This window comes from Ptychodera flava, chromosome 15 (genome assembly GCF_041260155.1).
Source record: "Ptychodera flava strain L36383 chromosome 15, AS_Pfla_20210202, whole genome shotgun sequence".
NCBI classification, from domain to species: domain Eukaryota; kingdom Metazoa; phylum Hemichordata; class Enteropneusta; family Ptychoderidae; genus Ptychodera; species Ptychodera flava.
This window is the reverse complement of record NC_091942.1, coordinates 10,079,938-10,093,311: the sequence shown is the minus strand read 5'-3', so window position 1 is coordinate 10,093,311 and position 13,374 is coordinate 10,079,938. Positions and strand designations below refer to the sequence as shown.

At 37.9% G+C, this 13,374-nt stretch overlaps 1 protein-coding gene across 6 annotated transcripts in view; it reads right to left on the bottom strand.

The window, feature by feature from the left end:
* The window catches only part of LOC139151103 (ankyrin repeat and fibronectin type-III domain-containing protein 1-like), a 232,986-nt gene that overhangs the window by 58,205 nt on the left and 161,407 nt on the right, over positions 1 to 13,374 (bottom strand). The window contains exon 1 of one of the 6 annotated variants that reach the window (XM_070723652.1): positions 2,559 to 2,783. The exons of the other annotated variants lie outside the window; for them this stretch is intronic. Within the exon in view, the coding sequence (XP_070579753.1) occupies positions 2,559 to 2,658 (100 nt within the window). The 5' untranslated portion in view covers positions 2,659 to 2,783. Of the gene's footprint in view, positions 1 to 2,558; positions 2,784 to 13,374 lie in introns of those variants that run through there. 6 annotated transcript variants of the gene reach the window in all.

The window sequence follows — 13,374 nt, the reverse complement described above, 5'->3', positions numbered from 1 at the left end:
GCCAATGATACAGGTACTGCTTGGTCACTTTTTACAGACTTAATGATTCAATCCAACAGACTTGGCAACAGTTACACATCAGATCTTCCCAACGTTTCTTGATTAATCCAATAATGAAATGCAAGTCTTGCCACGGAAGGTCGTTGTTTTCTGATGGCAGATGTCCAGAGCACGGTAGCAGAGTGTGCTTGTATGCTGCAGCTCTAACCACAAGAACTGAAGTGTTGGTCTATTGACAGTAAATTTCACAACAAAAGGAGGGGTCTGAATAGCAGCTTCAGTGCCTGACTTACAATGTGATCTCTGGAGCGTGCACCAACCAATTTGCATGACTGGTATGCGGGGACACTTGAGCAGCCGTGCCCCAAGGTTTCCTCACCTTTCTGCAAAACATCAAGATGCGAACCGACGACTCCATTATGGAACATCAGCCTATACAAACTGGCAGATGACCACGACACCCCATGGGCTCATCGTGTCTGCGGTACACATAATAAAAGCCAGCCGAGATGCTGCTGCATGTACTGTATGTATGTATACTCAAGACGAACTAGGCAATTATGCCGCTATGTATACATATTAAACATCACCAGGACAAATGGACCACTTCTCACACATGAGGTTTCTATACAAGAAACCAATCTATCCAATGAGATAAAACCTTCCATCTATTGTCTCTTTTACTTCAAAGTCATCACATTGATTGTTTAGTGAACAATTACACTGTTGATTGGGTTTAAAAACGTCCAATACCAGTAATTGATTTCAATCTGCTAATTGATGCCCACAATATCAACATGACTGACGTCACCAGCTTATATAGACGATACACTTCAAAATATAATCAGTAAATTGAAGTGATCTGAAGCATTTCAAGAAGTCTAAAGCTGCCAGACAGATTCTTAAAAGTGGAAATATTCAAGTTCCCAATCTCTTGTGAATACCCTTAACAATTAACAAGTAATTCCTCAACACTTTCGATACAAGATCAATTGTCTAGTGAACATACTTTGTCGGCAAACTACACAGTGAATATTTCTGTCCGATTTTGTCAATATCATGCATGGATGGGGAAGATGAATGAGGAACTTACAATGTAGATATTTGACAATGTCTAAGTTTTGGTGGAAATAGCATTAATTTTAATCCAGCTATGATGTTTGAGAACGCAACCGGTCTCAACCAAGGAAGGTTGTAGTGAGAGTTGAGTGGATCACATGTTAATCATTTATTATCTTTGAAAATCCTAAGATCTTCTTGAGGGAGAGATTTGAGCGACAAAACACGTTCATTTTCTTAAAAGGTCAGTGAACTGAAATCTTTAGAATGTTGAGAGAGCATGGAGAACAGATTAATATATGCAAGGCGACAGAATTTTTTTTCATGTTTTACTGTTTTTTTTCTTTTTTTACAATGACTGATCGAAACATCACACACTCAGGTAAAAATGCATCAAAACTTCACTAAAATCTGAGGATATTTTCAGGTGTTTCACTTTTTCTGTCTCCAAGGGATGAAATTTCACCTAAGCCCTCAACTTAGAGATTGTGCAGCGCTGCAAGATTTACAGTTGGTACATAATGCAACACGGTGGTCTGTTCCAGTTTGTCTTTCTTGTGAGCAATTCATGTTTGCGTGACAACAATCTCCACCACTGAGGATAGGCTTGAAGAATTTCCTTTTGTGAGTCCATAAAATGTAGGTGTCACTTGGACATATGTCAAATGCCCAGAAAAGTTGTGAGAATATTCAATGGTTGCAAACAGAAGATGTCCTTTTATGTTACTGTTCCATTTATGTTACAAACATTTGGAGTGTCATGGATTGTGATATTGAGAAGGGCGGGAAACAATAAACAATCGAGTACACTCTAAACTGCAACCACACAAACATTTCTCACAGTGAGTCTTTCAAGCACACACATTGACAAACTCTCTCAGATGATGTCTAAAACACTCAAATTACACTAAACTCTTTCAACGGTGAATCCTATGACCAACAAAGATTGCAAAATGCCAGTAACAACCCACTCAGCTACTATGGTGATACGACATTTTCTTGTCGTTTTTGAAAACGTCCACGGAGACTATTTATATTTACGAGTGAGGCAGTGAGTGGGCATTGTTGGACACGGTGATTAGGATTCAAAGCTGTAATAATTACCAGATTCATTTGGAACCTATTAAAGTAGGAGCTATTCAACACAATAGGATGACAGCAGTACATCATATACACCTCCTCTATTTACACTGTCCACTTTGACGACAGTCCAAATTATTTCAGAGATTACAACAGATACTAAGTCTTCTTGTGCTGGTCTTCTGTATATTTTGTGCAAAGATTTGTGAGGAAAAGATTCAAAATCCTCTGTAGCAGTTTTTCAAGCTAACAAGCGTCTTATTGGTGGAGTTACTTCACACCATGTTGTGCATTACGTTGTCTTGAATTGAAGAAATGAATTTATGGAACTCACTTACCTTGGAGCTTACTCGTAACAGGATTTTCATGATTTTCAGCCCACGGCCGAACTTCGACTGATGAAACTTACGTAAACTCACCTCGTTTGACGACTTTCCGCGTCGCGCACTTCCATTTCCTCCTCATCAAGATGCGCTTGAAAGCGTAGAGCCACCGCTCATGCGCCGAGAGCATGATCATTTTCTGGGGGCGCAGAACCGGCGAAGTTCCACAGCAAAAAAATTCCCGAGCAAGAAGAAAGGTACACACAATCTGGCACACGACAACACACTCGTACACTCTCAGTGTCCTGCCAATGCACTGAATTTTTCTCCACGGTACTAATTGAAATTCAGGTGTGTAAATAAGTGGAGAGCAGAGAGTTTCTGCTAGAGTGGAAACCCATGTTTATGTAATCTGCTAAACATTCAACAATTTCTTGGAATCTCTGCCCGTTGTCTGTGTTATCTTCTTGCTCTGATATCCTCTCAGATGTAACCGCATCACGTAATCTACAGGGAGATAAAGGAAGACAAGAACTGTAGGAGAGATAGTGTTTGCTATGGGCAACATTGTGGAAAAGAGACGGATTATGACATATTTCTGAAGTTACGATCATATCGTCTTCTAACCCTGAAATTTACTGAATTTTATGGAAAAATAATCAGTATCACAACATTGTTAACAAAACATCAAAGAGAACAAACTGGAGCCTCAAACTTTGTAACATATGCTGGTCTGAAATTTCAAAATGTCGCAACTTTATGGCATAAAATTTCAAAACTCTGCCTTAAACCCACAATAGCAAGCACCTCTGAATAACTAAAATTCATTAAAAAAATTCTTGACATTAAGAGTCTCTTTGCCTGTAACAGCTGTAAGCCAAAATATCCTTAGATGGGACTTTTTACAGTCAGCTCTGGGATGCCTGAGCAAGGTAAATATTTTGAACCTTTACTCATCTTCTATTCAGTTTGTCCACACACGAAATGGTTTACAGGTTTAGAAATGTATGATGTACGGTAATCGGAAGAAAAAAGCAATTTTAACATGAATCTCTTTTAAATCAGGTCTAATGTTTCAGATAAAAAATTATTGCCACCACTTGTAAACGATAAAGACACTATTATGTCTGTTTCTCTTAACTCCCAAAATTGTTCTTATCAGTTTTACGAGCATTGCAGAGCACGACATCATAGTATATTGCTGTGTTACAACTAAAAGCCCCAATTAAGTATCCACGTCACAACTTTGGTCGCTGGATAAAAATCAAAAATGCATTATCATGAACTCATAGAGGTAAATTGTTTCCCACAATGTCGTCTTTCTCTTTGATTTCCTGCAATATTACTGTGTGGTCGCATTAACGTCTATAATTGTTTTCCATATACTTTACAACAGCACATACACATCTCAGTATTAATGGCTCACTATACAGAAAAAAGGCCACTTTACGCCCAAGCGGCTAATTTTCCTAATCTTACTGTGAAATGGGAACATATGAAACATGGAAACCTTAATAAAATATCTATTTATTAAAATATGCATGAGAATATTCAGGTCTTGGCACTGAATACCTTTGTTGATTTGATAAAAATTTTTTTCATCATTTCTGCCAGCGGATGTGACATTTTGTACCACATTTTTCAAGCAATGATGAATTTAGGAATTTAGGATGAAATTGGAATTCAACAACGAAGAACTCTTTACAGTTACCATTTGAAGAAAACCCCCACGGAACGAACAGTAATTTCGAGAGCACTCTCTTTTGTGGACAGCGCCCTCTATGGCTAATTGTACAAATAAAAGCTTCCAAAGTTTCAGGTACTTGGTCTGCTGGTATTTATGCATGACTGCTTGACGAATTTACCAAGACATACAAATCCTGAATAACCATTTACCATGGAATGACAGAAGCTTCGGGATAAAAGACAATCTTTAAAATCTGTTAGGCAGGCATACTTCTGTCTCACCAACTGTAGATTTGGGGGTTTGGTCAAGACTGAGCTTAAAATCGGTGGTACAAGATTTCACCTATATTGGAGGTGGCTAGAGTGAATAATCATTACAACTGGTCAGCGTATTACTTAAGGAAGCTGTTGTGGTACTTTCTGTTCCTGAATTAGATGTTGAGTTTGGAAAATGTAAAAAAAATATGAAGAAATGAAATGCAGAAGAAGAATGGCCAGCAGCTATAGCAATTATGATTTTTTTCACTAAGTTTGTTTTCCTGTCAACTGTGCACTTCTTGTTCTTCTTTCAAAGTATATTGAGCTCTGAGATACACTGTATTCAGAATGTCAACTCAGCCTGTACATGTATAAACTGCATTGTTTATTATTTACAATTGAATTCTGATCCAGATTGGAATTCAAGTTTAAACAAGAACGGTGCATTTCACACACACACAGATGCTGTGTTGACAAGCTAAGAACTTGATGTTTCAACACACTTTGGCAAGTACAACAAGAATTTACAATTAATATTCAAAATATAAGTTGTGAAACAATCACCAAAAGCTACAGCTGCTGGCTCTTTAAACAGCAGCATTGAAAGTTTTTCCACGCCATGCTAATGAGTCTAGCAAGCATCAATACTGGCCATCAGTACTTCCTTTCTGGCTATGTAAATGGACAGAGTACGCAATATACTGATCAGAAAGGTCAAGAGAGTGGAGGGAACTGTCGTCGTCTTCATCAGAGATAGATGGGGAACATTGCGATAAAGTCGTAATAGTGAAGGTGGTTGGAGAAAGTCAAGTGACTGATCTGAGATCCTGACATTAAACTGACCACGTTAGATCGTATCATAGTGACAACGTAAAACAGATTTCAATTCCATTCCCTGTGAGGAATAACCTATAATGCATATGCTAATCATTTAATAGCGTCTTTAAAGTTAACAGTCATTAGTGAAGCACTCCCTTGAGGATCTAATCCTTTTAAAACTAGTCTTTGCTTTCACTGTCAAAACACGTCATTTTCACGCACACTTTCGCCACCCACCTTGGGTATTTAATTTCACTTCCTGTGTTCAGATTAAGTCAGAATTCTAAAAAATCTGTTACTTGAGGCAAACTTTTATAATTATGAAATGTTAAGATCCGCAAAGTGTGGGCCGCTCACTTTCCACTCATAAACTGGAGCTTATTCGATCTCTGAGTCTCTTCAAAGCGGCAAAACAAACACTGAATCACTTTCCATATTCCTTGGCGAAATATTACGACGGTACTAATATAACTTCATGTGCAAAATCAAGCCAAGTGGCGTATATGCACCAGACTTCACAGCCATCAATTAAACATGTTCAGCGTGAACACATCGGAGGAAATAACTCCTTCAAAGAAATGAATAAATGATATTAGAACACCTCAGAGAGATCCCTGCATTGCCCTGTGGATAATTGGGTTGAAATCCGGGGATTGCGAAACCGCAGTGAAAGAATGCAATCAACAGTCTCCATTACCATGGAAACAAGGACTTTAACCACCACGAATATTTGATTTGTAAATCATAAACCCTAGAATATTGAGACACTTGAAGACTAATGGCCAGAGAGTTTTGGATATGTATTGATGGTTTCCATAGGATACCGATGAAAATAACTCTCAAAGATTGAAAATATCAGCAATTAAATGCAACACAGGAAGTGACCGTAATGTTTATAATTGTGAACAATCTTTGAGGATTGAACTGCGGCACATTTTTAGACAACAACTCTGAAGTGAGAGTGTCTCTCATTTCGATTTCAACCATGAACACTGGAGAAAAGAGACAGGAATTGAGTAGCTTCCTTTTGAGGTTGAAATCTGAGTTAGTAGTATAGTAAAGGAAATTAATGTCCTCTTCTTGCGCTGGAGTCGTAAAAAACGGAAACGTTTTCCAATCTAAGCTAACTGGCAGATATGGGAACAATTTACCCTCTTGAGTACAATTGAACATTTGCACGTGTGAAAAAAAGAGGAACTCTTATTGGAGAGAGATTGATCTGGAAAATACGTAACAGAGTTTGAGCTTGAAGTCAAACCTTGGCTTGATTTCAGGGCACGTGGATGAGATAAGCAGATACGGTTTTGAGATTTGATATGACATCACTGCATGTACTGACAGTACTTTTCCTCAGCAAATATTAAAGCCATGACAAGTATACACCTACATAAAATCTGTCATAGGTTTCAAAAAACTTTTCGTTTTTTTCAAAATTTCTGGAATAATGCAATCTCTTTCTTGATCTTGAATTTTGTAATACCGCGACAACAGTTGCTTGCACATTCCAGTGTTTGTAGGTCACTTGCGACTAGAAGGTGCAAACACTGACATTTTCTCCATGTTGAGCCAGTGTCTGATCACTTAAACAAACTTGAAGAAAACCGGTAAGCTAGCCTTATGAAGAAGAAAAACCTTTCATGCTATTTGTCGAGATAATGTGACTCATTTTTCCAGATAAACACTGTCGTAAGTTTACTTTCATTTCCAGTGCAAAATGCAAACATCCATGGGTGAATGATTTGGGGCATGTATTGATGGTGGCTGGTGTGTGGCTTCAATGCCTAAAGAAGCATGTTTGTTATGAGATGAACATATTAGCAAACAGCAAACATACCTAGAGCTAAGAGCTGCTTTCTGTCAGCGGCTGTATGAGATTAGTTATCTCTTTCTACCTGGAATCAACAATTTTTCAACGGCTAATGCGTTCCTTTTATTTGTTTCACAAACTGCAGGCTTGATCCATAACTGCAAACACGATGGATGAAACAAGACATGCAGTTTGTGATCTGATGGTTTTTTTTCTGTGATCTATGACAGTCTCCAAAATTGCAAGTACGTGGAGCATCTGATATTATCTTTTGTAGCTCATCTTGAAGAGAAAAATCCGATAGGTGTGTTTGGCTCCAGTTCTGCATCAAAAAATTCATCCATTTTGGCTTTCCATTTGCCAAGGTAGCTAACTGCCTCTTAGTCTCAGTCAGTTTGTCTGTCTGTCTGTCTTTCATGTAGATATGCATGTCTCTCGCTGTCATTCTCTTTAAGAAACCTATCTTCTCTTCAAACTCTGCTTGTTCATTTGTGAATACCCTGAGTGTAAAATGTCTGCTAAGAGCTGCTATTAACACATAAACTTGAGAATAATTATATAAAAATGTTCTAGCAGTACAATACTGACAAATTCCATTTAACCTAAACACTATGGGTAGCATCAGCTGCATATTCTAACATCAGTAACACTGATAAGATTGCAAAAAGGCTCTGGGAGCTTTAAAATTTTACTATACCCTTTCCCATTTAGTCCAGATTGTAGAATCTCAGTGCATGATTCAAATTGCGAAAGCAACATTAAATATCCAGAAGGGCTGTTTGCAAATGGTATCGTTGTTTTTTCATTAACTATTTGAGCGCCAAAGTCAATTTTTGTCGTCTACATAAAATATACCCCAGTCAATTTTTTTCAGATTTTTGCCAAAATTTTTATAAAAAATTGTAGCAAATGAAATATGGTATCCATTTGGTCCAGAAATATCAAAAAATATACAGAAAACTTCATATAAATTGATAAAATGTTGCACTAAAATTTTGGTGGGAAAAATTACAGCACTCAAAGGGTTAATATGTTAAAATTAAATAATATTTTGTCTGCAAAATTAAATAAGAGCTTTGGAAATCCTGGATGTAAGAAGGGCAAACAAAAAACTGAAGAGGTGACACCTAATGTTGCGATGAGTGCTGGAAAAAAATGTATTGTTGACTCAAAAGTACAAACTGCAACTTACAGCAGTAATGTACACCACATTGACAAAATTTGCCTGAATAAATCTGCTACTGCAAATAGCCTTGTTCAACATAAACTCACAACATACATCCCAAATCCTTTCTAGCAGTCCTTTCCCGTGCACTGTAAAAATTACGAGAAAATAGATAGGAAATTAAATATCTGGGAAGCGAGGAGCCATGTCGTCTTTCCTGAGTCCCTGTCACACGAGTTATACGAGAGATACATATCAGTGTGATGCCTCGCGTGATCTCGAAACGAACGATAACATTCACGGGGACATGCGGGACATGATCTGCTGATAAGGATTTTTGTACCGAGGCATCTGATTTGTAATCAAAGGTACAATACCAGATATACGACAAGCAGGAATTCTTGTCATTGGTCGGGTAGAGTTGTGGAGTTAAAACACAAAGTGAGCAACCTCGGAAGTATAGAGAAATTGTTTTTCATCAATATAGATATATGGCTTAGAAATTGCTTTACATCAACCATTTGTCATCTGTCGTAACCTGTCACACATTTAGTTTGCAGAGTGGCTTAATTAAACGCAGAATGCCAATGGACTTTGTTACAAACAAAAGCATGTGCATTAAACGTGCATACAAGTACGTGCATTTCCGTATGCATTTGTATAAATGGGTTTGTTTGTATGCTATCACATGATCTCTTAGGCATAATGGGTTTGGAGAACACAGCTTGTCCATCTTACTCTGGAGTAGCACTATTAAAAATTGTGCATATAAAAAACAAGGGCAAGAATGAAAAAGACTTGCCCACACTGAACAATTTTACAAATCAACATAATCCTAGGGGGTCGAGTTGTTCCACAGCTATGGGAGAGCCACCTAGGCAAGACTGAAGAAGACTTTTGCCCACACTGGACAATTTTACAAATCAACATAATCTTAGGGGGTCAAGTTGTTTCAAAGAGCTATCAGAAAGCCCCCTAGGAAAACTCCATTCTTTTCATAATAATAACTGGGCCCAATGCTGCTCTCTCATTGACTATTATTGATCATTATCTCATTTCTCCTGCTACAGTAAACTGTGACATTTAGAGGGAAAGTTCTTTTGTGGTAACCCTAATAAAATGGATAAAATACAGAGAGGAATATGAATTGTGCGGCTGTTCAGGTAAGAGATTTTTTGGATTATTCCTCACTCTTGAGCTTTCTTTGCTCTGTAATAATCACGGGAGAGAATAAATTTCATGCTTGTTAGAGTAAACATAAATTACACACCCTGTCGGATCATAAAACCGTGCCCTTCAACAATGGTGTCTCATTTGTGAGCCGACACTTTAGTTTTATTTTCACTACCGCCGGAAGCGCTACAAAGCAAGAGTACTCGGACACGATGGTGAAGACGGATCAGAACACAGGCAAGACAAGAAACATGGCATGAATGGGCTTCCATATGCATTTTTATAGCCAGCCACAAGATGAATTATTACTCAATCACGATCTTGGCCTTCACCTTGTCAACTTTCTCCTTGGAACTGAAACGAATCACATGACAGGAACAGCTACAAACAAAAAAGGTAACAAGATTGACAACACCCAGCAGTGGAAGCATTGCTAAGTCAAAATAGAGCATACTCAGGTGGCAGGGACTCTGTGACGCTAATCCACCAAAACCTCACGGACTGCTCTAAATCAGAAAGACACGCGTCTCTGCCTTATATGAGGTGACAACATTATTGAGTCTAGAGTCTATGATTTACGCCCTTCTTTTGACGCAATCCCTCCAAGGGAAAGTTATCACACTGAACAACCAGGAATAAGAGAATTTAAAATCTGACTTTAAAACGCCAATCTATGAATACAGAGACTTTTTCCATTCCACCTTTGAAATTTTTTTTTTGTAACAAAATAATTAATTTTGCAGAAGTTTTACTGAGTTTCCTTTTCACTGGTATCTCTTCTGCAGGACATTTATAATTAATTCAATTAACCTTTCAACTCCGTGACAAATTTGAAAAATCCCGATTTTGGAGAATTTTTTCATGGTAACCCATGAAAGAGGGCCCCCTACCCTAGAGCAAGACACCAAGTAACAGAACTGCTTGCCGTCAGCAAGCAGACATTTGTACAACCACTATAATAATCAAAGTCTCTCTGCCTTTACTCAGCCGTACGTCTTTTTCTTATGGCGTAGGATTCAAAATAAATGACCGTGGGGAGAGAAATTCATTCCCTGATCTGATGTATATCACTTTGGTGAAACCGAATGTCATGCTGTAAATCAAGTCTCCTATCTAACAATGTCTCTGGGAAAAATAAGTTATGGAGGTGATTGTAATATTTCTCTGTCGTCTCTTCTATCGTCTGCGAAAAGAAAGCTTGGTGTGATTTAGGTTACCAAGACATGTTTTCTGCTCACTGCATTCAACAAACGTGATTCCATCACTCTGTACTGGTTTGCCCGTTCAGAATTCGTAATGATATCACACTGATAAAGGACACCAGATAATCTGAAATAATTTCACAAATGATTTAGAACTGAATGAGAATACATTTATGTGAACTGAATATTATAAAATATATTTCAGGATTGGCAAAAATTCCTCTAGTATTCAAGTTATTAAGTCTTATTTTGCGTCTTTCAATTGAAAGTGAAAGGGCAAAATTATTACAGCTCATACATCTAAAGCCAATTGAGCAAAACAGATGCAGTCAGAAACTAGAAAAGTAGCTGTAATCTGCCTCTGTATTAAAAGTTTGACTTTCTAAAATTACACAAATTGTTCCGACTGTAATTTTGAATTTGTAGTCTGATCACAGTGCCAATATTCCCGCTGCTTCCTGCCTGCCCTTTTTCACAATGGTTATATTCATATGAACAGAATCAGTCCAAGTCAAAATTTTCTGTATTCTCCTCATACGAATACCATCTTACATGCTTCAATTAACAGGGTATGTCTTGTCCTTTTTTTTATTATTAATTTTGTCTTCGCTGTTGCATATATGACCCTCCATGGGCTTTCCCGGTGTGGAACTCATGGCGTGACGTCAATGTACACAGTAAAGTAGGCCGGGATGAAATGAATTATTTAACAGTTTCCTCAACATACAGATCGATGACTATAAAACTATTCCGGCATTGCAAAATACCATGGTACCCATCTCATACTGCAGCTCTCTGCTGGGAACAAGGTAGTTCACCTGGTTGATAAACTTTGAGCTCATTCAGGCATCGTCTGATAAACTTTAAGCTCATTCACCAGGCATCTTTGTACTATCAACTGATAAATGAAAATTAGACTCTTGGTTTATTCTTTGACATTTTGGAAGGAGCTGTTTAAATTTTGTCGACTTGAAAGACAGAGAGATTTTTAAGAAATGCAGCGGAGAAAATTGTTCATTTAAACACTGCAATGACGAAACTGTTTTCCTGTGGATCAAAGTCACGTTAGATTGTAATTCACGTGTGGAGAATTGCGCTCTTAAACTCTCAGGTGATTAAGGGATTACGCGACCGCACATGCATTATTCTGTATACACATGAGAGAAAACGTGAAGATGTGCTGAACGAAGCCTATGGGGCAACAGTATAGAGTTGTGAGACACAAAACGTTCAAGGCAATCTGGCTTAAAAAAAAATAATCGACAACAATGGCTGAATGAGAAATGAACGCACTCATTCAAAATTGCATATGGTCTCTTTACATGTACATGTGTATCCAACCCTGTCTGCGATATCAAAAACAACACATGTGTAGTCTAAGTGAGTGCTAGCCACAGGCTGGTTATACCTGGCAATCTAAACAGATTTCATTGAGTGGTGCTCACACTGCTGAATGGACAAACTTAACTGAACGCGTCTTTTTCCAAACCTTTCTGTCAAACATTTATGCCACAGTCACTGTTAAGTTTAAAAGTCGACAAAGCAGCAGATAAACCATTCCAATCTGCTGATCCCTTGATGGTGGAAAAATCTATTTTCTGCGGACGACGGATCAAAGCGCTCATGTACACGAGATATACAGATCAATTCTCTGTGAAGTCTGGATTTCTAACGTCATCTTGGTGGGATACAAAACGTACATGCACATGTACAACACAGACATGGAATAGCTGTAATGGCAATCAAGTGGTACTACAAAATAATTGAAAAGTTCTCCCCAATTATCCAAGACTTACCACCTGCTCACACCATGCTCTGCATAGAATCTACTTTGCAATACAAAACAATATGGCCGAATCAAAATTTTGACATTTCAATTCTGATGATGTGAAGTGCATCCACTGAGCATGTGACGTTAAAAACGCAATTTGCGAAGCAGATACTTTTCAAGTGCTACGATATATAAACAAGGCATTAATCAGTTTAGCTTCAGGAGGATTACACTTTTAACACAATGAGTCGGCCTTCCTCCAGGCTTCCAGGCTGCTGGGCTCAATCTCCACGGTAACCGCGATGAAACTGACAAAGCACAGAGCTCAAGGGCAGGAAGTTAAGGTACATCTGGGAATGACAACTACATAAATGGATATGATCTCGTGGGTCATGACTTTATTCTCGGTCAATTTGTAATAATCTGTCCCCCTTTTGAATTCACAGATATATTCCTGGACTAGCTACTATATCACTTCCTCCATGCCAAGCCCATTCATCTAGAGAAATGTGTATGGCAAAATTGCTTCATGAGAGGTGATTTTGAAACATTTCAACATGAATGCTGAGATTATATGTACAGTTGATGGGTAATTTTTATGAGGATTAACTGACATTTAGCAATTTCTTGTCATGAACTGTACAAGCTGTCACAAATTTATTAGCCTATCACTAAATTGATGATCATGTTGATTACCCTGGGTAGCAATTTTTCAGTTAGAATGCGCCTTGAAAGTGAAAGACAAACTTTTGCTCAAACTAAATGAAACTTCAACCATTATATCTTACCAAATCATTAATAAAAATCAGGGGTCACCGTGCAAAGTTTGGAACCTAACGATACAAATTACTCAATATTTTGCGATATTTGAAATTCAAAATAGCTGCCATCCCTGTTTAAACTATATGGAGTAAAAATAAAAATTTTAGATTTTTGCAAAACTAAGCTAGGTGAAGGTTTTTCTTTCTCCAAGAGCTTTAAAATGAGTCCCTACAAGTGGTAGATTAGAAAAGAATTGACCAAGTTAGAGA